At 41.8% G+C, this 27,609-nt stretch overlaps 1 protein-coding gene across 7 annotated transcripts; it reads right to left on the bottom strand.

Moving 5' to 3' along the window:
• Positions 1-488: 488 nt before the first annotated feature.
• TRPV3 (transient receptor potential cation channel subfamily V member 3) lies at positions 489-24,687 on the bottom strand. Of its 7 annotated transcripts, none has more exons than XM_069033085.1 (22): positions 22,929-22,950; positions 22,410-22,513; positions 20,697-20,810; positions 20,131-20,209; positions 19,200-19,286; positions 15,128-15,250; positions 12,584-12,688; positions 10,925-11,011; positions 10,124-10,281; positions 9,657-9,833; positions 9,331-9,471; positions 8,857-9,137; positions 8,049-8,225; positions 7,213-7,371; positions 6,682-6,783; positions 6,033-6,106; positions 5,244-5,409; positions 4,701-4,767; positions 4,095-4,366; positions 3,552-3,664; positions 2,870-2,940; positions 489-2,419 (listed from the first exon to the last, which is right to left on the bottom strand). In XM_069033085.1, exons 6-22 carry the CDS (start codon positions 15,244-15,246, stop codon positions 2,325-2,327), a joined length of 2,364 nt encoding a protein of 787 aa, XP_068889186.1. In that variant the 5' UTR covers positions 15,247-15,250; positions 19,200-19,286; positions 20,131-20,209; positions 20,697-20,810; positions 22,410-22,513; positions 22,929-22,950; the 3' UTR covers positions 489-2,324. The 7 variants fall into 7 exon arrangements, 6 of the variants coding, with proteins under 6 accessions (XP_068889186.1, XP_068889184.1, XP_068889189.1 ...); XR_011155864.1 differs by lacking the exon at positions 20,697-20,810 and having other exon boundaries at positions 1,082-1,148; positions 1,881-2,419; XM_069033083.1 differs by lacking the exon at positions 20,697-20,810.
• Positions 24,688-27,609: the final 2,922 nt, after the last annotated feature.

Here is a 27,609-nt window from a genome sequence, read left to right as displayed (position 1 = left end):
CAGAATGGAAATTAGGAAGAATCCCATATGGGGAGACTTGTTCTGTGTCTGTAGAGACAACGTCTGTCATAGTATCTTAAAAAGGGGAAAAAAAGGGGGTTTAATTAATTTTCTAAAGTTGTTTTTAATGCAATTGACAATTTGGTGATAAACATTAAGAGTTTTGCATAAGGATACATTAATTATTTACTGAATGATTAATTGTCCAGATAACTCCCATATTCTACCTTTGAAAAGTGATGTTGTCCTTATTTACTACTAAATTTAAAGTATTTTTTCTTTGCCTTTTTTTAACCCCTGTGGCAATAAAATAAAAACACAGGGCAGAATGTTTATTGAATGACAAGTTTTATTTCCTTAATTTAAATAAACATGGTATAAAAAGCACAGAATGACCTGCTCTAGTCATTATTCAGAGTGTCCTTGGTAAGAGCCTGGAGACAGCAGATGCTTCATGTGAGGTGGCTGAGCTCTATGGCCACACAAGGAGGGTATTTCTTCAGTGAGAGCTTCTAGAAACACCCCCCAGCTTGCTCCTGGGTTCATCCACACCATTTTGTACCTGGACAGTGGCACAGCACATTCTTTTAGGGTTTTTTGTGCCTTCCCTGTTTCACAGCTCAGAGTGGCCTCAGCACAGCGCAGAGATCTCCGTGTTTCCAGTGACCACAGCCTCATGGCTCAGCCTGGTTCCTGAGTATGTGTGAAGAGGTATTTTTTCCCTTTGTACAAAAACTGGCACTGAAAGAATCCAAACAGACCTGTGCAGTCCTTCCTTGGCAGCTTCGGTGCAAAATTAACCAGCAAAGCTTAAAGATTCCAAGACCGCCGGCATTTTTCTTCTCATCCTCACAATCTCCTACTGAGAAAGCCAAACAGTGCTCAGGTGTTACGTGGTCTGTGGGCACACAAATGTCCTTCCCCTCAAACTCCTGTGCCCTGCCAGGATACAGCTTCAGTTTCCTTTGGATCCCATCCATCCAGGCCATGGCTGGAAACTCAGGACACAGCATCTGTAGGAGGCTGGTTGGGCAGCAGGACCCACGTTCACCATCCCTGTAAATATCTTTGCATTATCCTTCCCACTGGAGGGTTCCCTCATGCTCTCTTCTGTCTTAAGAAAGTCTTTTGGATCATTTTGCCCACAGCTGCAAAATCCAATGCAATTCTTATTATCATTCAAACACAGAACTGAGTTCCCCTGAGTCTTACCCAAAATAGCACCTTTAAAACAGGCACCACATGAATAATTCTGATGAAAAGCCATGACACTGGAGACACATGTTGATTGAAATTTAAAAGTACACAGAACAAATGTTTCTCCTTACATATACACACATAAAATAGAAAACTAAAAATATAATTCATAGTACTTGGTCATCTCAGGCAGTGAAATAAAGGCTACAGAAATGCATTACAGAGTCCTCTGAATGAGAAATAAAGTCTGGAATTGCATTGCATTGAACTCATTTTGTTCATTTGGGGAAGAAATACTGACTACTTATTTTCCTGAAGTGGTTGAATGCAAAAATTAATTCAGAAGGACTTCCCGTGTGGTAACTTTTTATGTAGGAAGATGCAACAGCATGGAAAAGCCAAGGAGGAAAAGTAAAGAGATGTGACTGGAGCAAATGTCCTCCATCAGGAATTATATTTCTGCCCTGTTATTCTATGGGAAGGCACAGACACACAGCAATAAATAAACAGCAGTAAACTCCACATTATACCCTGGGGATTGCACAGAGGAAAACAGATCAGGCAAAGCTCCTGGGACGTGAGGAGGCTTTTTCCAACTTGTGGAACCAAGCCTCCAGTAACACTGACAGTCAATGCAAAAGCTGCAAATGTGCCCAGAACATTGTTATTTCAAAATAACCTACTTCATTTAGTCGTCTTCAGAACTGAAATGCTTTGCTTTTCTCCATGACAAGAACCTTTTTTTTCTTAGTGTACAAAATGAGTTTCTCATGAGTTAGAGATTCCAAAAATCAGCAGATTGGGATCATGATGACCTTAATTTTCCACAAAAGGAAGAAATATCTCACATTTGACCTTTTTTATCCAGTTAAACATCTCGAGCCAAGTTTGAGGAGCATCAGGCAAACTTGGACAGCAACAGTTTGAGAGGCTCAGAACTGACCCAGTGAAATAGTCCCATTTATTTCAGCTCAGCTGCTCTGCTATATGGGTTCAAGCCATCAGACTGTGTCACTGAAAGTTTGTGTTCCAGCTGGTTACAGCTGTCCAAAACAGCCACAAAGCTTTCAGCATCCACTGCTGATGCTTTTAACCTTCAGAAGAGCCACATGTCAAGCACAGCACAACTAGACAGAAGTTTCAGGCAAATCATCCATTTCTTCAAACGTATTCAGGGTGTTTTTGCTATTAGTTCTTGAATTATCTTGAATTTTGCTTGGATCTGCAAAAAAATGCATTGTAAACAAAACAGGATATGGTAGAAACTGTATAGGCAAGATCAGAGTTTGGCACTTCTTTTTGTTGTAAAAAAGATGTATTTATTAAACAGCAAGCTCTCAGTTTGCTACCATATCTTCCACAGACTTTTTCCTCCCAGAGGGAGCTCATTTCTCCAGGACACTCCTGCCCTGGCAGCAGATGGATGTCTTGGATTTCCTGGCCAACACTTATGTCATCCAATATATATATATTACAAAACTTGTTTGTAACCAGCCCTCTCTCCAAGTCTTTAAAAGTAATTAAACACCACTGCCATATTAACCATTAGTTTCTCTAGCAATAGTGTGTGGTTTAATAGAAGAGTTTATATTTTTAAAGGTATAAAACTGTATCAAAAAGCATTTCTAAGAAGAAGCAATTGTACAAATAAGGTGTCAAAATTCCACAGTACCTGTTGGCCCTGGATCTTCATTAATAAATGAAACGTGGGTTTTCCACTCGGTCCATTTCACTTCATTAATCCTGTTTACATTGTACATAAATTGTGTTATCACCATGCATTATCCCCCAGCTACATCATTGATCTTCCCCCTTTATTCCTTCCTGTGATTGTGACATTTTACCACCTGCTTTGTTGGGACTAAAAGCCTGAATGTCTTTTGCAGTGTTAGGCACTATATGAACATGAGAATAATACTAAGACAACTTCATAATTTCACACATTGGTAGTACAATCTTGAAATATTTAAATATTTTTCATTAAACAGCACAGTTCTTTAATATGGTAATCATCAATTACCAATCAACTTAACTATGATTGCTTTAAAGCTGACATTCAAAGGAGATTATGATAAAGTGACATTTACTGCAAGCAGATTTGATGCTTCTACAGTAAAAACATAGGAAGATGAAAATCTGCTTTCTTACCAAAAAATTGTCTACATAAAAATTTATACATTTTCCCTATTTAAACAATTGGTTACAACTGAAAAAGAAACCAAATCATATTTTTGTACATATAGCATAATTTGTAGAGATAATAGAAATATTTTAAAGAGGGTTTTAAGGAGAAATAAACTTGAAGCAGCATAAAAAGAGCAGAATTGATAGCACATGATTCTATTTTGCTTTACCTTAAACACACCCTGGTGTCATTTTCAGCCACTTTACACCGTTCTCCCAGCTGGAATTTTTTCCTCAGACATTTTGGTAAGAATTTTTCAAATTCCAAAATAGTCCTGGCTCTCTATTGACAGTAAACAGTTACACGAGTATGGTTAGCCATGCTCTGATTTCACAGCATGCAGTTTATGACAGGTCAAACCTCCACCCACAGCCAACACCAACAACAGCAAATAACACATCACTGATGATTTGTGCAAATAGGGATTCACAGATTCCTGGAAAAATCGTGGAACACACCATCCTGTGACATATCCAGGGGAATGAAAGTCATGAAGGTGTGTGACAGTGCATGGGTTGGAAATCCAAGCCATGATATCACCTTTAGGATGGTTAATTCCAAAGTTACCACAATTCTCTAATACTGCAATTACTTATTTCTGTTATCACTCCCAAACACAAATGGGGATTATTGTTAACACCCAGCCTGTTCTGTCAGCGTGAGGATTTCACCCCAAGCACCTGCACTCCACCAAGCAAACTCCCAAACAAACCTGGAGTTTCCAGATGTGCTCACTCTCCTTAGAAATATCCTCCACTGTTTCTCCCATTAATGCAATCAGCATGTTCAAGAGAAGAACAAAAGTCAACACAACAAAAGTTATGAGGAGCAGGAGAAACAGAACGGGGTACTTGGAGTTCTGCTGGATCTCCAGGTCACCCAGTCCTAGGGTGAGCTTGAAAAGATCCATCAGGACAGGTCCCAGGCTGCTGTTGGAATGGCATTCCCCACCCTCCTGGCACGTCTCAATCAGTGCAGCAAGAGCTGGGAAGAAAGCACAAGGAAATTTCAGTCACAATCATTATTTAGGAATACAGAGCATTTCATCCCAAAGAACTCAAAATGCTTAAGAGAGCCAGAGCTGCCCAGCCACAACACACAGCCAGATGACAGCTCCAGGAAGCAGAAAGAGCCCACATCCAAATGAAATTCCAGGGATTTGAGACTGAGCCAAATCCCTCATCTGTTCACATCTAAACTTAACATCCAGAAGAAACCCCAACATGAGCTCTCATCATGAAAACAGGGTTCTTATTCATAATATTGCTAAAATTTTTACTCACACAGAGCATCAGTGCTTTTCTCCAGTAATATTTACCTACACCAAATCCCAGCAAAAACACGATATAGACAACTAAAAACTTTATCACATCTTGCAGGATGACCTAAAAATGGAATGAAACAGTGGACAGAAATTAAAATTCACAACTAGTTTTGTGCTTATGAATTCTACAGGGATACAGGGGAGGCACACACTAAAGCATCAGGCTGCTTCCATTGAGCAAACAAACCCAAAGGTCTGATTTTTTATCTCAAGCCTGGTGTGTTCTTCTGAGAGTGACTAATTCTGTACAATACAGACATTACAGATTCTGATGCAATTAAATTGCAGAACTACATTAGCTGGAAAAAACACAAGCTACTCACCTATTTAATGCAATAAAATGGCAATATTAAGATATAAACTAGTTCCTGCTATTGAAATGATATAGTGTGTTCTGCTGAAATAATAGGTAAAAACTGGAAAGAAAACATTTCAAAATTAAGTATAAATTACATATAATTGCTGAATAGACTTGATTTGGATTGTGGAACAATGGAGTATCATTGTAAAACAAAGGAAAACAAAGGAAAAACTTGCCTTTTGAATCATCACACTGTAAATGCCCATGGACTGGAAACCTCTGGTGAAATAGAGCATATTGGCCCAGCCAAGGGCCATTGCCAAAACAAGACACACCAGGTGTTCTTTGTAGGAAAACAAGTACAAAAAGACAGAGAAGATCACAAGCAAAGCTTGTATAAAACTGTTAAAAAACAAACATATATGTAAAAGAGAAATTACTAGCACAAAACCAACAACAGAATGGAAAAATACGAAAACAAGATTTCTTTGCTCTTTATGCTTCATTTGTTATTTCTTGCTGCTTTTTATTCTCCCCATGAAATTGCCATTATAATTTAAAGATAAAATAGGTCAATGCAAGTGGTATATTAACATATAAGGATTAAATTTATTAAAGCTTAATTTAGGTAAACTGTTCTCCCCAAAACAGCTGGTTAATGCAGATTTTGCTGTCAGAGACATTAAAAATCTGTCTTTATTATAATAATATCTTAGAAGCTATTTAATTGCAGCTTTAGCTTAATGAATTGATAGAATAATTACAGATTTTCCACAAACAGGGAAGACACTGGCAGGTGGGAAAAATCCACTCCATGCACATCAACCCTGGTATTGTTACCAACAGAGCAACCAATAGTTTGTGTTACAGAAAAGCTGCAGGTAAACTTTCATCCATCCCTCTAAAACTGATAATTTCAAGGAAAAAAGTGAACATCTGTTACAGGAGCACATTCTCTGTGACCATGAGATAGGGAAGGATTTTATATATAGTATAAAATATACATATATACATGTCAGACTTACAATGCAAAGTGGAACCAGGCGTCAGAGAGAATTGACTGCAGGTCTGAGGGCCTGAGCAGGAAGATGGCTACACTCTGTGCAGGCAGATACATAAATTACAGGCATGGTGGAAGAGAAAACAGGCCTCAAAATCTATTTTTCAAAATAGTTTAACTGGTGTTCAAAACTAATCCAGCTACTGATAACACATGGTAACTTCTAGAATTAATTTTTTTATACGGCTGTGAATTCAAAGGTTAAAATTCTGCTGTCTCTGGCATAATTTCAGTTACTGTTTTTAATTACTTACATTAATTGCCATTACTTACTTACATTTGCCATTACTTACAGTATATGGCAAAATTATACCGTGGGATTTTTTTTCATTACCAGTTGCAATTCAATTGTCCTTAAAGCCAATAATTTGACAATACTGATATTGATCTCTGCATTGAGAATTTGAAAGGAAAATACCCTCATGTTTGTGTCACAGTTGTATTCAAATATATAAAACCAGGCTCATTCTGAATAAGTGATTGTACCAAAGATTTAAAAATTACATATATCACAGATACTCCACGTGAATTGCCAATATCATCATCAGTGTATTCATAAATTTAGAGAAGTTCTTTATGTATTTTGTTATGTATTTGTTATTAAAATGTCTTACCTCTTTTATGGCTAAAAATAGTGCTCCTAACATAACCATCACCTGTCCTGACAACTGCAGCCACCCCACCCCACGGGTCAGAGCGAGTGGGTAAGGAGGAGCCTGCAAGACAAATCCAGAATGAAAATCTCAGTTCCATCCCTGAAGGGTAAAAGGCAAAGCACCAGAAACCCTCACACCCTGGGTTCACAATTTCTTCCCTTCCAGTGAGAATTTTCTTCTTATTTACACAATCAGCCCCCTAAAAGAGGTGAAACTTCTGAAATATCAGAAGTTTCTTTCTTAAAGGAAAAACAAAATACCCTCTCCACACTTTCAGGAGTTTAACAGTCTTTGTATCATGTATTTGTATTTTAGGTCACTTCCACAAAATGCAAACGTGATGCTCCTACCCTGATGTAGGAGAACCTGGCCTCTCTACACCCAGATATTCAAATATCTGGTTTTATTTCAGCATTTTAAATACAATTCAGGAAATACTCATGCATTTTAAGACAGTAAAATTTGGTGAGATTCAGCTGCTGTACTCACTACATTTTCATTAGGCCTGTGGTAGGAAACCAATGTTAATGTGACATTGTACAGGAAATAAAAACAGCAGGACATGAAAAACATGTGCCGTGCAAACTTCTTCCATTTCATCCTCAGCAGTGAATTCAGAGGCTCCAAAGTCAGCATTTCGTGACGATTCTGAGGAGAAAGAAAGAAGATTTTTTTAAAAATTAAATATTTCAACTTGCCACCTGTAAGGAAACTGAATTTCAGGCATGAATTTTGTGTATTTCATTCCATTCCATCCTTGCTGCTCTGGAAACACCTCTGTGCTCAGGGATGTGTCAGACCCACCCTGAGAATGGACAAAGGGACAACTCCCCCTCCTGCTGGGATAAGCTGCCGTTCTCAGCCTGGTGAGCCATGACTGAGCTAAAACTGTCCTGTGAACCTCTGGTCCTGCTTCCTTTGGAAGTTTTGTGGCTGGATTTGAATTCAGCAAATGCAAAATTCTGGATTTGAAAAGCAAACACTCCTAAACACCTAAAATACAAACCTGTTAAGTAAAGTTTATTTGGTCTGACCAGCTTGGCCATATTTATGTTCCTATGCAAGGCAGATTAAGGCTTCAAATGCAGGAAAAGACCCCCCCAAAATACCTCACCCTGTGTTTCAGGAGCTGAATATGCATATTTGCTTACAGTTGACAACGTCCAGAGGTACAAAAATGTATCTTGCTCTTGATACAAAAACTGAGAACCAAAAATTACTGTTTACTTTTAGAAGTAATTCAGTTGATTGCCTAGGCTAACACATCTGAAATGGGTGTGCTGCTAGAAAAAAATGTATCTTTTATTTAAAAATAGGTAACTTACACCAATATTTGTATTATAGACAATGATTTCCAGCACTGAGTTGTCAGCAGTGGTGTCCAGTTCTGTCAGATCATACAGAGAAGACTGAACAGGACCATAGGCCCAGTCTGTGAATTTTCGTGACAGGCTCCTGTTGGGTTTCTCTCTGATCTCTCTGCTCAGGATGTACTTCAGAATCTAAAACATGAACAGCATCATTTGTCAGCAGCTGTGGTGTTCATGGGAAAGGAGACAGCACATGACCATACTTGCCCAAACTCCCACCTTTTACCTGTTATGTACAGTTGTGCAATTTAATGTATTTGTAATTGTGTTACTCAGTGAGGGGTGCTGAAGGTAGAAAACCTCTAAGAAATAAGTACAGTGTTTTTAATGCCTTCAGATTTTCTCAGATATTTTTGTAAAGCATGAAAGCACAATTTTCTATGTGTTCATTTATGCCTTCCTGTAACTTAATTACTTTCTAAATCATCCCATTGCCAGTTCTTTATGCTGCAGTTGATTTATTGAAACCAAATTCTACAGCAGCACAGCAGAGCAGTTCTAGTGAGCTCTCTGGAATTGTCTGGTGGTGAATGCAGAACTTCTGTACAACAGAAGGCTGGTTCTAAACAGCTTGTGTAGTTTGTAGAGGGGGGGGAGTTACAGAGAAACCTTGAAGCATAAAAACAACATTGCAGTGGAAATATTTGTTTGTGCTTTGAACCAAATTAGCTCACCAAATACTGATACAAAACAGCATAACCAGCCTGGGAAGAGATGTGTCAGAGCACCAGTTTCTCTTAGATGCTACTGAAATCACACCCACCTCTAATTTCCCAGTTTTTGCAGCTAATTGCAGTGGTGTCAAACCCTCCTTATTTTTGGTTGTTTCCAGATTTCTGTCTTTACTTTTCAGCAGAATCATATCATACATTCTGATCACAAAGTCATTCTGGGTTTTGGAGTCCTCTGCCACGGTAACTAATGCATGGAGGATATTGTTTCCTCTGGAATCCTGAGAGGAAATATTGGTCCTGGCATTGTCCATTAACAGTTCAATTATGTCAGGCTGGTTGGTACATGCAGCTAAAGCCAGTGCAGTTTCACCTACAGGATCATAAAATGCAACAAGGGGTCATGTTTTATTTCAAGCATTCAAATCAGAAGAGAAAATATTGTGTTAAGCATACTAATATATGAAAGCACATTTACATATTGATTGTACTGGATTGAGCTCTTGTTTTATAAAACTTTGGGCATTCCTTCTTAACTTTTCCAGAAATATCTCAATTCCACTTACCAAAATAAAAGCCTTCATGCTTGTGTTTGGGATTAAAGAAAATGCCCTGGGCACGAGCATTGACATCAGCTCCTTTTTCAATGAGGCTCTGGGTGATTTCATACTGTCTCCTCTCAATGGCAATATTTAGAGCTGTCTGGCCTGAAAAAACAGACACAGGAACTTAGGGCTGAGTCTCACAAGCACATTCTGAAACATTAATGATGTTTCACAATGGATGGCACCAGGGATAATGAACAGAAGTTGGTTTAAGGGATTTAAACCATCATTATTTTATGGATGGCATGTTGAACCATATACCTGAAACTGCTATCAGCTGGCAATACCTTTATATGCATCTTCTGTGTATGCTGCATTAATAAATCTCTCCAAAATGCCATTTTCCTCTGCAAAGCACAGGAGCATGTTCACCATCTCGTTTGTGTTCTGGTTGATGTTCAGCAGAGCTTTCATCAGACAAGTTTTGCCGGTGTCTGAAGCTGTGAATTTTTTCATCAGGTAATCTACAAGAGTGAATTCTGAGATCAGATCACTGTTACTCATTAAACTTCTGTTCATTAGGGGTGAAATCCGAGGGATACAGAGGAGTGTAAACCATTTGCCAAACCATGACTCCATTCTGCTCACTTTATATTTGAGCACCAAGGCAAGCAATGCCCTCGGTTTTCCTGTTGGGTGTCCCAGTGCCGTAACTCCCAAACTCACAGGGAAATAAAGACACTTCCCAGGTTTAGACTGCACCTGAGCCACCAGAAGAGCTGGCAAGCCTCCCCCAGGTTTGTGCACAGCTCACCTGGCACGGGCAGGTTGGTGCAGGCACTCGATCGCTCCTTCAGCTCTGCCAGCAGCCGCTGCAGCTCCTCCACGTTCCCCTCGGACACTGCCCGGAACAGGTTCCTCTTCAGCTTCTTCCTGGCACTTGTCAGCTCAGGGCCTTGGGATGTGTTAGCACTGAATTGTGAGAAAGCATCATGAAATTGCTGGTTACTTTATCCTGGTTTATTTTATTTTATTAATGAGAGGAAAAACAAATACAATTACTCGCCCCAGACCACACGAAGTTGCCCCACTTCCATGGATATCTCAGAACATTTCTCACATTGCTTATTTGCAAGTAAGTGGGCTATTGAGAGGGGGTTTATAATAAAACACCACAATTTTCAAGTATTTTGTGTTTTTTCCAATTTATCCATTCTTCTAGGAAAAAAGCTGCTCTCCAGCTGCACCTTCCCTCTCACAGCAGAAGAGAGTTTAACCTCACATCTTACACCACTTTCTGATCATCCTTTATTCTGAAAAAAGGAAGGATTTCATATTTCCCCTGAGCAGAAATAGTCCATGCCTAATTGTGGTGTGTAGGTCCTGTGTTGCCATTATGTAAAACACACATTATATATAAAGGATCCTCACACTAAGTATGAGATTTGAGAGATTAGAGTTGTTTATTTCAACATTTAATTATTGAAGAATCAGAAAGGCATGCACACACATGACCTTTTTTCCTAAAACACTGCAGGAAAAATAGGTAATATCTACCCTACCACAGAATTAATCAGTTGAAAATGTGCTGAGAAATATTTGTGTCTCCACTCACCCACAACTCTCAACATTGGGGCTGTATTCAGTGGCATCATCCTGAAGAGACTGTGGGGAATCCATGTCTTCCCCATTTCCAGATGCACTGCAGAGAACAGAAGAGCACATGTGCCAAGATGCTAGCAGGTATTTTGGCAGATTGCATGAAGAAACAGTCAATGGCAGGACAGAGTATCTACACTGGAGCTTAAATTACTCCAGTTTGACATTGGCCTTTTAATTCTGTCATTTTATCTCCCACAGGAACTTTAAAGTGAGTGATAAAAATGAAGAGTCTCGCAGGATTTTATTATATTTTTTAAAAGACCACATTAGGAAAGCAATCTGCTTTGTGTTTTATTATATTATTTCACTACAGATCCTGAAACCGTGGGAACTTTTCTCTTTTTTTTAAATGATCACTGCTTTTTTATGCATCATCCTCAATGCTTGAAGCTGACATTCTTCCTTTTCACATGCTTACTTTGTCATCTGGCACAAAACAAGTGTTAAATCAGTGGCAGTGAGTGGGTTGCAAGCCCACAATGAAAGTGATTTACCTAAAGATTGACTACACAGAACACTGTAGGCAACTCAGGAGTGTTTTGTGGCTGACTTGAAAGAAATTGAGGACTGGGCCCTAAATAGATATTTAGATGATACATTTAAAGGATTTTCAATTGCATTGATATTTTGTAATTGCTGTACATAATTTCCACACAGTCCTAAAAGGAGATCTGACTTAGAAAAATTAGAATAAATGAGATTTCTATTTGTACTTTTGTTTTCTCTAAGGTTCAGATTGGGTGAACTAACTCAGGTTAATAATTTAGGGAATCTGAGCTATTAAATATTGATCAAACAGATGCATGGATAGCAAGGCAAGGGTTCAGCACTGCTCTGCAGGTATTCCTTTCCCTTTGAAATAAACGTGGGAGCTCTGAGTCCATTCTTACTCCATCTGCCACTTGTCTGCAGAAAGCTGAGTAATGTGGTGACAAAGCACATGTGCAGATCACTTCCTGAGGAAGGGGGAAATTTGGACACCTCTCCTCTGAAACCAAAATCAGCCTGTCAGCTCATTCCTAAAAGCTCACCAGACACAAAAACCTTTGGCCACTCTGGGTCTGTGCCAGATTTGTTACATATTTCCCTTACTTGTAATTATCAGCTGTTAGCACCCCACACATTTTTTTAAAATTAAGTGTATTCTTCCCAGTCATAATTTTTCTCTATTCATTCAGCATAAATGGCTGCTTTGAATATTTCAGATTCAGCATTTCCACGTTTGATTGTTAATGAGCAATAGAGGGAAGATAGCAGCAGCCAGCTGGGAACAGGGGTTGCTAAATTAAGCTGTGGCCTTCACACAGCAGAAAACACTCAAATGAGAGCATGGAGTTTGTTCTAATGCATCATTAATAAGAGGCTAAGATTAAAAAAAAATACCTATTTTAAATTTATTCCAATCTGAGGCCTGATTTATTCCATGCAATCGACAGCAGTAGATAAAACCAAAGATAAATCTCCAGTCAAGTTCTGTCTTTGAAGTGACCAAAACCTATGAAAAGTCATGTGAAATCCTGGCTCTGAGGCCCAAGAAGAATTAAGGGGAAGCTGCTGGGAAGCAAACAGGTGTATTTGCAGCAGGACCATTGCTTGTGCAGCTGTAACTTACCACGGGCGGATATTTGAATCCATCGGTTTGGAAAACACGGGGGGAGAGGTGTTATTGGGAGTTGCATTGCTTTCAAAGCCATCAATCTCCAGAAAAAAGTGGGAACTGTTGAAGATAGTGCAGTTAAAAAATATCAGTGATAAAAGGCAAGCCCAAATGTAAACCAAGAAAAGAACTACCAAGGGCAAGCTTGACAATTAATCTCTCCTGGCATTAAACCTGACTGAGCTGGAGCAGCGGCTTATCTGCTTTCCCCTGAGGGGATCCCAACCTCCAGCCTGTGCCCAGCTCTTCCAAGCAGGCAGATGGGCAAAATTCCCAAGGTATTTTTAGAACACAGGGCATCAGATCCCGACATGTGTAAGCAGCAATCTCTAAACCAGCCTTGCACCCAGCTCCTGTCACTGCCTGGCCACACGTGTGTCCTGCACACACAAATGCTTTTTGCTTTTAATCCCAGCCCCTGCTTCTCCAGCCAGGAACCATCAGGATGGATCATTTCAAGCCCATCAGCAGTGATAATGATGAAATCAGAAAGTTTGAAAGGTCACATGTTCAGTGACATCAGGCATTTCCACCAGCCAGGCCTCAATGTGTCCTCTTGCCTGCATGACATTTAACTACTTTCCCTATAAATAATTCTATAAATATTTATAGTGAAAAGAAATAAAATTTGAAACAACACAGAAAAGGTAATAGGAAAGATTTCACCTTTTAAAAGCCTACAGAGTTGAGAGGCAAAAATCAATGGCTTGTTTTTACTGGATCTCAGTAAAACATTGCTACAGCTCGCCACAGGCAGAGGAGTTTTAGTGGTGGAAGCAGCAACTCCCACAGGGGCTGTTGTTCAGAAACCATCTTACATTTCTAAAATGTTGCAGTAGTCACCTGGAAAACCTTTCCAATTTTCACCTAATATTTATGGATTTGTCCATAGGGCGTTTTTTTTCTAACTGCATCTTCCCCCAAAAAATCTTGTTGAAGTAAAGTACAGGTACTGCTGCTAAAATGCAGTGTTTCATTACTGAACAACCTGCTGATACTTGCTAAAAATAGCATTATCCAGTTCATCTCGTTTTCCAAAGGCTTGGTGGTCGAGGTGTTAATTCTGGCACCCAACAGCTGGAAAGGGAACCCTGCTTTGGGGGCTGACAGACCTCACCTCTCCTGGCTTGTGGGGATGTCATGGGGGGAAGAAACACCCCAAAAGCCACCGTGCAAAGCAGGGTGCCATCAAATAGCCAGGTGCTGACGTGGCCGGGTGCTCTGCCCACAGCCATCAGCAGCCTCTGACAGCCTCCTCCCCGCCTGCCCCTCGGATTTCCTGTGCTTAATTACAGACTGTCAGTCCACCCAAATTCCAGGACCTTCAAGCAGGGAATGCCGCTGTCTTTCAAGAAAGCGAATATTGCCAACACACGCTGAGAGTGAGAAACGCCACCCTGGGAGTGCAGCAGCCGCTGGTGGGGTGGTTGGAGGCAGAGTTTTGAAGGAACAGGATAAAGCAGCATTGGAACATATAATTAATAGAATATGTTAAAGCCTTGCATTAAAATCCACGTGATGTCGGTGCTGTGTGTTACAGGAATGCTGGCAGCCACACCCTGAGCTCTGCGTTGAGAGGTGGGAAAAACCTCAAGGTTACTGTTCCTGAGGCCACAATGACTGTGAGATAGGAGTTAAGTAATTGAGGGCTTGGCTTTGGCAATGTTCTTGTAACTACACGGTCTGCCATGGAATCGCCCCTTTTTGAAGTGCTGGGTGTATCACGAGCTGTTCAGACACTTTGTCTCCCTCATTTGCCACTAAAGAGCTTCTCTTTTTGAATTTAATGGCAAAAAGATAAATTGGACCACCCAAGCAGTGGATCTCAAATAACTAATGGCACAATTCCTGTGAAAAGTGATTCCTCTGATTATTGAGAATTATAAATGTCAGAACAGCCACAATTGGCCGGGCCTTCAGAGTTTCAGAAATTGCTGTAATAACCAATAATTATCCAGAATGAAAAGTTTATGAATGAAAATTCATCCTCACTCCACAGTAACTTAGTTGACTTCATAGTATCAGGCAGGAATTACAGCTTTTATTTCTCCATTCATATTAAATACAAACCCTCAATCCCTTTATTAATACTCTAATATAAATTATGAATGAAAGTGAATATTTTATAAAACAGCAAAGAAGTCTCATTCATCAGAATAATGAAAAATAGAGTGAATTTAGGTTTCTGTTTGTGGTAGGATTTTCCAAACCTCCTGCTCTCCCAGCCCTCTGGCTCTCCACAATCTGTCACATTTCCATGTCAGGCTGAGTTTGAAATGCTCCCTTTTTTCAGGCCAGCAACTCTTACATAAAACCTGGTGTGTTCTTCCATGTGATCTCTTACAAAAAGATCGCTGTATGTATGAAGCATTAACCATCATTAGATCAGATTCTTGTGAGGTTATACAGAACAAAGATGTTGGTGGTATTTCAGTGCAAAGATCTCCTAAAGGAGATAAAGCAGGGAGTTTTAGTGGTTTAGACTGAGCTGGAGCCTACCTTTTCTTGGTGGGAGTGCCTTCAGTCACCTTTTTCTCTTGCTGGTTTGCAGGGGGAATTCCAGGTGGGTTTGTTTTCTTGCCCATTAGTGGAAGAATTTCGTTGTTATCTTTAATCATGTTTCTGCAGTAGAGAGATGTCAATTAGTTGACTCCTGTTCCTTTGAAGAAAGTGTAGTGACCAAATTGCCTGTTTACAGCCTCTTCACGTATAAACACACAAATATTGATTCTTTTTTCCCCAGAGTTTTTCATTTTTCAATTGTTAAGCACACGCCCCCACCACTTCATGCATCAAATGTGGAAGGTTATACACATGACTCATTAAATTTCAGTCTATGGCAAGTGCCATTAAAAGTGGTACCAGGAGAACCATAAATTCAAGCCTGTGCCTAAATTAAACTGAAAGGAGCCTGTCAGTCACAGGGACAGTGTGTGTTATTTAGAGAAACATAAAGAGCACGATGACTTTTATAAGTAGCCCTAAAGTTGTGCACGTTTACAGTTAATCTGAGCAGTCTGCTCTTGTCCAAGATAACTTCAGAAAAATGGCAGATTCCAGGAAGATCTGTGCAACAGAAAACAGATGAAGGAAGGTTCCAGATGTGAAGAGAACAAAGAAAAATCCCTGAAGGTTCTCACAGCATTGGAACAGCAGAAGCAGCAGACTCTGAATACGATGCCCAGGCTGAGCTCAGCTAAACCATCACATGGAAAACATCCAGGACTCGTATCCTGGTGATGTCCCAACATTTCCTCAGGAAAAAAAGAAAAAACCCATGATTCTACTGGATGGAAATGACCACCAGCACATGCCACAAAAGGATCTTGATGCATGTTACCTGCCTAGGAACACCCACAGCCTGAATTCTGTCAGTAATAATGAATAACCATCTCCCTGTTTCTCAATCTAATACTCAAGGGCATCATTTTAAATCACCCAGGATAATTTGAAGGCAAGAAGGTGAATTCAGGATACATTAAAATTCACTGAAGGTAAACCCTGTAAGATTTATGAGGTCAGGGATTCATTCCCAAGGAAATCAGGGGAGTGCCCTCCATACTCAAGGACAAATGGTAAAAATAATTTGCCTGCAAAGTTTGAACAAAATGAACTACACATTTTCTCCCCTCCTACTCCACTTTCCTCAATGTGACAAATGTACACAGAAACTTTCTGCTCCTGTCACAGTGCTGTCAGTGTGCCTTAGCACCAGGATTCCTTCATTATGGGAGTATCAAGATACAGAAAGCAGATTGGGAAGAGTGTTTGAAAAGACATGACACCTGGTATGAGAGAGGAGCCAGGAATATCAAATACACTGGTATTTGAGTCAAAGTCTATTAATGCATAAACAACAAATGTTTAATTATGGCAATTTTCAATCCCAAGTAGAGAGAACTGAGAACTTACAGGGTCCAAACACTCCTAAGTGCAGCTGTAATCTCTTGGCACTCTGTGGAATAGGAACTTGAAACATTGGAAAGGACTCCTTACCTTGCAAAGGCTGGCTGAAGAAACAGGCATGAAAATAAATTTTTATTGTGCTTTCCACCATTGGCAGGTGTGTTCACCCTAGGAAACATTCCTAGTTTGGATGAATTCCCTAAGAATTCATATCACAGCTTTCATAGAAATAATTTATAAAGAGAAAATATTTTTACTTGCATGTGAAGTACACCACAGCTTTTAGTAAATGCAGAGAAGAGCTGAACTTGGAGTTGCCACGATGGAGGTGGGAAGAGGGGGTTTGTCTGTGCCACTGGAAATGCCACTCACGTAGTCCCCAGACACATGTTGTGTCAGTGAATACACTGATAAACATTTAGTCTAAACACAGCTAAAACAAATGACTGTTGTCTTGCTTAGTTCATAAATAATTCTGCTATTTGCTTCTTACCAAGTACTTAAAGAATACAAAGCAGTGTGTAGCCAAAAACATTTCCCATCCTGAGGAAGATGCAAATGGGATACTTGGCATAAATCAAATATAAGGGGACCGTGGTGGTGATGGACATTAAATAGATACACAAAAGAAGTGACTTTAAAGGAAGAGAACAGTTGGGAACGGACTAAAATGTCCAAAAGTCAACAAAAGGAGTTGCCAAATTGAGAAGGGCACAGCTGGGAGGGGTGTGAAGTCGGAGGGGTGGGAGAGTGGAATGAAAAGCTGGAGAAATAAAGATCAAATAAATTTCTAAGGCACACAGGGAAGAGCCTCTCGTTTGTGAGTGATGCTGGAGCTGCTCAGAGATGGCAACACCTTCCTGCAAGGGCAGCAGCTCAAAGCCCCATTTGCAGTTGGTTTTCACCACAGAGATTTTAGCAGTGACTCAAGAACAGGCTGCACCTCTGAGGAGAGGTGGGAAATCATCAAAGATAGCACTGAAGTTGTGTTGGATGATGAAGGACTGCTGAACCATCAGTGATGTAAGGAAGCAATTTGGGAAGGAAAAAGAGAACAGATTTCCTTAAGTACAGAGGGACTATGCTTTCAAAAGCAGAGATGTGACTGTATCCCAGCCAAAAAGTCTATTTAAAATGAGATTTGAGTCTGCCCAAGTAAATAACTGCAGGCACCACAGCAGAAGTACCTTGTTACAGTGCTGAGGTAGCGTCTGTTTCATTTTTAATCACGATTAATTGTGTGCTGAGATGAAAACTAAGCTGGGCTTTCATCAGCAGCTTCCAGTGCACTATCATTTTCTGTAATCTATGACAGATAGAGAAAAATAGTGCAGCAGCCTGAAAAGTGTCAGATCTAAGTAGTGTAGCTTGTGTAACCTGATACAGAGTCTTGTCTTTGGTTGTAACTATTTTCTACTCCCATTATCTCGTTAATTGTCACTTACAGGCCACCAGAGAAGTGGCTTATTTGAAGTGGGCAGCAAGACAAAACCCCTGCATTGATTTACAGTATTAAGAATTACTTTGAAGGGGATCTGAGGACACTGAGGGCTTGGTATCTGACCTCCAGCGTGCTGGGGGTAAGAAAAGGGAATTTATCTGTAATGGTGAATGGAATTCTGCCGTTCCTACACATTATCACAGACTCACCTTCTGCTTATCTGAGAACAAGAAAAATCACATGTATAGGTATCTTTATATCTCAGTAACAGTTTATATGATGTGGCTAAAGAGAGAATCCTACAAATCAGAAGAAACACTCAGCTGTGATGTTGTGGCACAAAGGTCTCCTCTTCCCTGGGGGCAGAGGAGGGGAAGTGACTGCCAAGAGCTGTTTCATTCACAGGGGCCTCACAACAGACCATGACACTTTCCAGCACCTACGACCTAATTCTTACTGGCCCATAAAAAATAAACCCCCTCCCTGAGGGGAAAGCTGATAAAACTTCATTCTGACTTTTCTGCATTATTTATGAGTCCTATCAGCAGAAAGTTACACTTGGTAGGAAGAGCTTCATCTTCTTGTGGGATATTTAAACTTTTGAGGGGCATTCATAAACATCAGGTGCCATCAAAAATGTTCTTGGTGAGAAATTTTTACTTTCCCATGAAGGTTTTTCCTAACAAATTTTTTTTAAAACTCTGAAAAGCAATGTTTTTCCCTGAGGAAAAATGCTTTGAGATTATTTACCTGCCTACTTCTGAATGAAATAAAAAGAAGACTTTTCCTAAGTTGAAATAACTTATTCTACTAGTCTAGGGATTGGACTTTCAATGGTCACTAAGTAGCTGAAACTTTCAGTGGAAGATGAATATTTTAGGTTGGACTCAATCTCAAAGGTCTTTTCCGACCTAGTTGATTCTGTAAGTTTAACTTGTATGATATTACGTTTTGGATCCCCTTGGCACAGGAATTAGGAAGTGCAACAGTGTTCCAGGCTGACAAATACAAATTAAATGAGGCCTATCCTTCCTCACTCCTCAATGCCCAGGAATCAGCGTGGCACAGCTCAGGAGAGTGATTTACAGACTAGAAAAACAGAAAGAAGCACAACAGAAACACATTCTCCCTGTGAAGGATGGGTTTCATCTTTGTCTCTGGAAGATTTCCCTCTCTCCAGAAGCATCACACCCCAAACACCCCCAGAGCTCCCGGAGCACTCACCCTGCTCACGACACCTCCATGCCGGCATGGATGGATCTGGGCGGCGAAGATCAAAGCAGGCCCCCACTGACAACATCCAAAACTCATCTGCCAAAGGAGTAAAACCACATTCAGGTTCCAGACTATCCTAAAAACACAAAACCACCCTGCTCCAGGCATCCGGTGTGCTCAGCTGGGAAGCAGAGCCAGGGAAGCGCCGAGGAACCGCGGCCGTACGGGGTTTGCTCCATCTGAAATTAGGGAGCAGGGAGAAACTGGCCAGACAACAACTCTTGACTTCAGAGCTGCCAAAGTGGGATGACACACACACAATAATTACATGCTGGAGTGTTACTAAAGCTGAGTTGCTCACAGGTGTCTTCATGGCAGCACTGGAGTATCTCAAGCAATCACTGCTCTGCAGTTGACACGCTGTTTGCAAAGGAAAATGGTTATGCACCTGCATTTGGGTTGTAAATGACACCCTTTATGTCACACTCCGTTTAGTATATAGCATGGACCTACTCAGAAGGCAGAAAGCAGAAATGAGGAAACGATCTAAGTGCTCCAACAAGCAAAAAGTTTTGCTGTTACTTTGAAAAATTACAAACTGCATTAGAAAATCTTATTCTTTCACAGTGCTGTCAGTGACAACATGGCAGGTGTGTTTAAATTTTTCCCTGCCTGTAAGAGTTTTTAATGAATATGTCCCCACAGGGGCTGTGGGAACACAACCAGTTGGGTTTCACATCTTTGTGTCACTCTGTGCTGCACCAGTGACAGGGAATGGCTTTTCTACTTTGGAGCTGTTGAGCAATGGTGAATGCAGAGGGACAAACCAGAGGAGTGACCAAAAGTTCCTCTGCTCTTTTTATAGTCTTTGCATTATCACCAGAAATAGGATGTGAAAAACTCGTATGTCTTTGCAGTCAGACCTGCAAGGTGTACTTACAGCTGCTGGTCTTGACTTAATCATCAGATGGGAGTTCAAGGGGAACTATGCAGGCAGCAAAACAGGAATCTTTTCTCAGCTGTAGACAAGGGGGGAAAAAAGAATCAAGTTTGGGTGGGTTGTTTTGGTAGGAAGTAGACTAAAAATTTGGAGGTAAAACCAAAATATCTTCAGATACTACAGCCTAGATCTAGACATTTTAATCCAAAGACTATGGCATTAAAATGCATCTACAAACTTAAGGTAAGCTCCTCCTGTTCATAAAGTATCTTTAAAAACAGGTCTGCTGGGTATTACATTTGCCTCAGATCTCATGTGAAATGCCAGAAGCACTGCACAGTTCCTGGTAGTGAATCAGCTCCCCAGGAGCTGCGTGGGGAAAGGGGCTGTGCCTGGGCTGGTTGGATTTGGCACTGGGGATCCCTTTGGTTGGAGGTGCTGAGCACACATCCAGCTCTGCCTGACACAAATTCATTCTCTATTCCAAACCTGTGCCAGGAAATGTTGTTCACATCTTGTGCCTAAAATGTGACAACCAAGAGTCAGCTGCTTTGATGGTCTTTTACCTGCTGGTGTAAGAACCTGGAATAAGGACTGGATCCTGCCATTCCCTCCTTCCTGGGAGAGCACCAGCTTGGTTCTCAACACAAACTGAGAGGAACTGTTTAACTGAAGTCACTCTGAGGATGGAAACAGGCAAAGCCACATGAAATCTGGGTGAAGGTGCATTTGAGGACTTGCTTTACCTCTGATCAACCACAGTAATAGAAATCCTTTTGCTAAGGAGAGAAAATGAGCTTGGCAGCGAGCAGGACTTTGAACTTGGAAAGCAGCTATATCTGAAAGCACCCAGATCTGTGTGGTTTAGCAGAATACAGGACCCAGCAGCAAGGTCTATTTATAATGTTGTTGTGGAAGTTATCCAGAGAGGAAAAACTGGGACAAGATGCAGCAAGAAAGGCAGAGCCCTGCTCCCAACCTGCCCATGGAAAGGTGCAGGGACTGCAGGAGCTGCCAACAGCTCCCACACAGCAGCTCCACTCCTGCCTGCTCTGTGTTAACAGCTGCTCCCTGCACTGTGAGGGCAGCCTTGACTCCCTGAACCCCAGCGTGGCCTTTCCTCTGCAGCTCTCAGATTCAGGGAGCAGGAGCCCTGCCTGGTTTTGGCTGATCTCCCTGAAAACAGAATTTTGGGGTGGTGTGAGCCTGAGCTGAGCTGCTTGTGAGGACAGACTTAAGAGCCAGGAAATGAGAGGCAGAGCTGCAGTCAGTCACATCTGTGCAAACATTTTCTTACAATTTTAATCATTAACGTGCTCAGCCTTTATGTTCCCTGCTCCACCCCAATGTTTCTGACAAGGCCAGCATTTTCAGGAGCCATGGAAGGTTTTGCAAGAGGCTCTGTCATGACCATGACCATTTTATAGAGTTTTATAGCAGTCACCAGCTGCTTCAGCTACTGAAAAGATGCCATAAGGGTCAAGAACATTAATAACACCTATCTCATATTAAAAATTACTTGAAAACTTCATCTTTGGACAGTCTGTGCAGCACAAATAAGCAGCAGAATTAGTTTGTTTTCCTAGCAAGCGTTAGACTCAGTAGAAACCAAAATAAGCAAGATGCAGGAAACCCCAGATGGGAGGGAATGAACATTTGGAGATCTGCCATCTGACATCAGCAAGTCAGAGCTGCATTTGCTCTTCTGCTCATACAGGACACCATCCCAGGCAAACTCACATTAGAAGTTATTCAGGTTTTATATTCAGTTCTGTGATTTTTCACTACCCCAGCAGAGTCACTAAGGGGAAAAGCCATTATCTAAATGCATTTGCAACCTTGGGTAACAGCAAGAACAATTGTAAATTACTTTTTGTCATCATTCCACTCCCCAAGCTCCTTAAAAATAATCCAAAATTTGAGAATTAAAACACTGGGCATACCAGTAGCAGCCCAGTTCCCCTGAGCATAGCATCTATTTGATTTACAGGAGTCTTCCATGATTTTTCACTGTGCTCTCCTCACCCCTCCCCTTGGAGTTAAACTTGTCCTGGGATCACCTCTGTGTGCTGCTACACAATGAGCTTTTCTCACCTCTCCAGGCAACTGAGTAGCACTTGCAAATATTTACATATTATGCTCATAAATTGCAAGATAAGAGGTTGCTTTATGCAACTGAGCAACAGGAAAATAAATTAGCCTGCAAGTGTCTGACTATCACCTAGCAGGAGACAGCCTTGTGGGAAGTCATTCCAGGAAAATACTGGGATGTCACTTACCAGTTGGTGCAGTCTGGGCTGCAGGGACAAGTCAGCCTCGTTAGCAGTGCTGTGATGCACATTTGCATAGCACACATGCCTGGAGAGCTGATTCCCAAAGAGCCCTGCCATAAAAGAACAGCCCCACGCACAAGAGGATGGAGAAGGGTCACAAGAGGATGGAGAAGGGTTGCTGGAGCCTCCATCACAAGTATATTCCCTGCAACTGTGGCACTGAGCAGCTTATTCTTTTTGCTCCAGCAAAAATGATCCCAATTATTTCCTATTCCTCCAAACTACATTTTTGGACCCAATTCAGGCAGCTCTCCAGCTCTGCCCTGAGAGTCCTGCTCAGCACAGTGAGGAGCTCCACTTGTGACACTCAGTCTGTCCCTGCTGTTGCCTTCGTTTCTACAGCAGGGAAAATGAACATTTTTGCTCTGCATTTGAGCAGCACCCAGCCCAGCAGCGCCCTTCTGCATCATAGCCAGGGTTCACATTAAGAGCTACAGAAGAGCAGATAAAAGCTTGATCCTCTACCTCAGCTTCTACCTATCCCCCCCAGCCAAAAAAAGCAAAGCTCTCTCCCTTCCTCCCTTTTTATACCCTCTTCCCACCTTATAGAGTGCTCACTTCCACCTGAATCTCCCTAATTCCCACATCTGTGGCCAATTCCCTGTGCAGGGATGGGCTCAGTAATGATTAAGTTTGAAATAAGTGCAGTAAAAATCCACTTCATGTAAGTGGCATCAATATTTGACTTGAGGACACAGTTATCCCTTCTCTTGGCAGAGTGACAGGGCTACCTAGGAATGAGATAATGATAAGCAATGGGAAGAATGGATTTGGTTGGGTTTTTTTCCAGTGTCTTTTCCTGCCACTGTCAGTGTCCCCTGCCACTCCTGAGGGAAAAGCCAAAAGCCCAAACCTCCAGAGTCCTTTGTCAGCCCCCACTGTCCAGATGTGCAGGTACAGATGTGCAGGGTGGTGGCTGCTTCTCTTGTCCCTGTCCTGGTGCATGTCCTGCTGCTGGTGCTGTGGGTCACAGGCTGGGCATGGGCAAGGGGGAGGCTCACAAGGCCATAAAACCTTCGGAGGGAAAAATAAAACCAGTTTTAAGACCAGGAGAGGGGTTTTCCTGCTATTGACTCTTGGTTCAGTGAGCCAGGAGGGAGCCAAGCCTCCCGTGTGACACAGCTCAGTGATGTCTCCCAAAGCACAGACCTCTCCTGGCTGCTGAGCCTCACATTCCCAACTAGGTCAGGGTTGCTCTGCAGCTGTTTCAGGCTGAGTTTGTGAATCTTCAGTTGTGGTGCAGAGTTTCTGGTAACGCTGAGCAGCGCTGGGGAATGAAGTAACATGAAAATGCCTCAAGGAATACACTGTGAGGAAAGCACGGCCCCACCTAAGTGCTACATTATTTTTGGCTCAAGTTTGTGCTGCCACTGTTTGACTCAAGTAGTTTTTGGAGGGTGAGCACCAAAACTGGGGAGGAACCTTCATGTTATAAGAATTTCAGGTTGAACCAATGGTCCAGTCATTTGGTTTTTAAAAACATCAAACCTCCTTTTTTAGAATGGAAATATTTTTATCTGTCTCATCCATCGAAATCTGGGGAATGGTTCATTTCCATTCCCCCTCCAAAGATCTGTTTAGACCTGTAAAAAACATGAGGGGAACAAAAATTCACACACTATCATGCCTTAAACTGAGAGCTAAACTTTGCATCAGCTGTAGCACTGTATGAGATGCTCAGGAACAATAACAAAATTAACTCCCTGCAGGCCCCTTCCAGTTTTTGTCAAGTTCTTTCTGGAAAATAAATGAAGCAGAATTGAAGGTGAACATCTACCTGTTGAAATGAACCCTCAGATGCTTTGGGTCCCCAAAAGAAGAGCCCTAAAACCTGCAGGCCCCTCGTTGCTGCAGTCAGGAGGGCACTGGATAAATCTGCTTCCATAGGCTGGTGACTGAAACTTCCAGTGACTCCAAAGGGGAGTTCTTTGGGCACACACGTGTTGTATGTGCCCCAGCATCTTTTCAGGATACCTTTTCCCTGCCTCAGTTTCAACCATTATTCTAATTAAGACCTCTTTTATTATGCAAATCATCTCCTCTCTCTGTCAACACTTCAATTTTCAGTTATTTGGTGCTTATTTCAAAAACAGCTGTTTCTACCTGTCCTTGCAAATCATCCTCTTGTGCAAACCTTACCTATTTCCAGCCCTAAACTCCTGTATCTGGTGAGGAGGGATGCTGTGTTCCTTGTGTGTTCCTCTTTGCCCATTAAACACTCCAGGCTTTCCCCCTCTGACTAACAGGAACTGAGGCTCCCTTTTCCCTGGGTGGCTCATTATCCACATTCTCCTTTGGAGTAAGAGGAGCTGCCTGGGCTAAAGCTCCTCTGTGAGCTTGGAAAGAAGTGCCTTTGACTTGGTGACATGGCTGGAAACTGCTCTTTCTGGCCCAGTGAGTTGGACACTTCCTTCAGTTCCTGTAACTGGGAGCTGCTCCTGCTGCCTGACACAGCAATTCCACTTTTCATACCATCATCCAGGTGACTAAAATGTTGATTTTAGAGGCTGATTATAGCAATGACTGAGGAACACAGCTCTGAGTGATGATGGAGCCTGAAAAACTTCAATGATCCTGTGAATGTCAGCGTCTCCTCATGCCCACTCATGCCCTGAACACGGAAACAGGGAATGTTACTAATAGAGATGGAGCTCATCCACAGCATCACAAACACAGCAGGAAAAGTCCAGTGAGCTCAGCTGGTTGATTTCTTCTTCTTCCCAGAGAAATAAGTGCTCCTCACCATGTATTTTGAAGATTAACATCTGCTGTAGGAGAAACTGGGTGCATATTTCCTCTGTGGAAACTATTCCAGAGTGAGAAGTAATCCCAGCCTGCATGGTGTGGGTGATGGAAAGCACTGCAGAGCCCTAGAACCACATCAAGAAGACCCAGGGTGTCTGTGCTGCATCTGGCAGCATCAATTAAATCCTCTTCCTCCCAAGGCCTGGTAAATCCATGCCTGTGCCAAATGGAGCAGACCTGGAGACTTGTAAGAAGCATCTTGCACCTCAACAGGGTTCTCTCTAAGGCCTGCAAGCTGGTCTTAACATATCCAAGACACGGCCTGATCACCAGCTTGTCTGGGATTTTTAATGTCCATGGGATTTTTTTGAGTTTGGAAGATTTACCACAGCAGTTTTTTTCAAAATTGCTGTATAAAATTCCTATTGATGGGATTCTGAAAACTTCAGGCCTCAGAAGCTGAGTCCACTGGCTTTATCCCCTAAAGCTGTGGGGTTGGCAGGATCCCCCGTGTTTTGTAGCACAGCAGCACTTGCTGGGCACATACCTTTGTGGGGTTTTGAGTACTGAGGCCTCCAGCAAAGATCCTTGGGTGAGTCTGATATCCAGGCCACAGAAGAGTGACAGAATGAGCTGGCATTTGGCAAAGATAAATCTGATTCTGTGTAATTTGAGTGGGGGCAGCAAAGCAAGACAGAGGCATCAGAGGGAGAGGGGCTGTCCTGGGGCCAGGGGGACCAGCAGCAGCCCCACATATGGTGTGGGGGTCCTCTTGTGGGCCCTGCTCTGCTGCAGACCCCACAAAAAACCTGCCCATGAGCTGCCTCAGAAGGGATTAACATTCGTGTTTGATTAGGACAGGGGCTATTCAGAGCCCAAGGCAGCTGTGGCAGAGGGCACACACGAACAACAGGCTGTGTGGCTCCAAGGTTTTCAGGCAGGATGTGTGTTTTTCTCAACTAATTCAGGAATTATTGGTGTTTGAAAGCCACAGCAGCTCAGTTTTCATGACTGACTCAACCACTTGAATCTCAAGTATGGCAATGCTGTAAATATTGAGATTGTGTTGTTGTTTTTCCATAGGTTCATGGGTCCATTTTCAGCTCCCAGGGAAGTGCAGCCCAGCTCACCTCTTCCTGCTATCTCCATCCCACACACATTTGCAGTCATTGCTAATTACAGCTGGCACCCTCAGCTGGGAGGTGAGCACACCAACACCCTCCATTTCTCTTGCTCCAGTTCCACTGTGGTTATTGGGAGCTGGGGGTTATAAATACATATTTATATACAGCTGTCCAACCTGATCATCTCATATTAAGTGTACACACAAATTAATGTAATTAATAACTGTGAGAGGACAGATTTTTACCACCTTCAAGCCTCAAAGAACAGCACAGGAGCCATGTGCTCTTTCTAACCCTGTTCAGCGTGAAGTAATTACACAAACTTCAAACTAAAAGACTTTTTCAAGACCTGCAAACTATGTCAAGGTGAGCAGAACCTCCACAAAACAACCCAGATAAAGAAAATTTATTGCAAGGCCATGCTCCTCCTCAGTGGAAGAGCCAGCAGTAGGAACAGAAAGGTGCTGATACTGGCAGAGCTATTCCTAAAGGACAAATACTTCCTGAATTGGAGTCATTGCCAAGCTGAACCTCCCCATCTGTGGGAAATAAATCTGTGCCCATTGCAGGAACTGAAGTGATGACAGAGCTGGAAATTCTGAGAGGTTGGTAATAACTCCCTCTAGAAAAGTGGGATGATTTTGTTTGCTTCCCAGAGAAGATTAAGGGATTTTAGAAATACAACCAAAAACCTCACCAGCACCACCCTATCCCACAAACAGAGGGCATTTACATTCTTAACCACAGCATCATTCTGATGGAGGTTTTCAGCCTGAATTTCAGCATTTCTGGTTTTAAGAAGTCCTCTGCAGTCGTTGTGATCTCGTTGGAGCAGGAAGGGACAGGAAGGCAGAGGGGCAGAATGTGTTCAGGTTACCCAGGGCAGTGATCAACCCTTCTGGACAGGCTCTTGATGTAAATCAGGGTGGACTTTAAACAATGGATTAAGTCTCTGCCCAGACTGGTAATTATGAAAAATGGATTCCACCCAGGGAAAACAGAAAATTCATGAATGCTATATCTCAATCCTGGTATCCTTCCAAACATAATTTGCCCTGGCACACAAAGCATGGAGACAACCAATTGTGTTTTTCTGGTCAGCCCCTTTCAATGTTTATTCTTAGTAGTTTAAGTAATAAATTATTTCACTGCCTCAGCTTGTCTGGCCTACTCAGCTGTGCTTGTTTTACCTGTGGATTATCTCTTGCCATGTTCAGTGTGGAGCATAATGAAGCCTTGAGTGGAATCTAGAGACTGCTACCAAGGGTTTAGAGATA

This window comes from Aphelocoma coerulescens, chromosome 19, assembly GCF_041296385.1.
Source record: "Aphelocoma coerulescens isolate FSJ_1873_10779 chromosome 19, UR_Acoe_1.0, whole genome shotgun sequence".
Taxonomy (NCBI): domain Eukaryota; kingdom Metazoa; phylum Chordata; class Aves; order Passeriformes; family Corvidae; genus Aphelocoma; species Aphelocoma coerulescens.
This window is presented reverse-complemented; position numbering and strand designations above follow the sequence as displayed.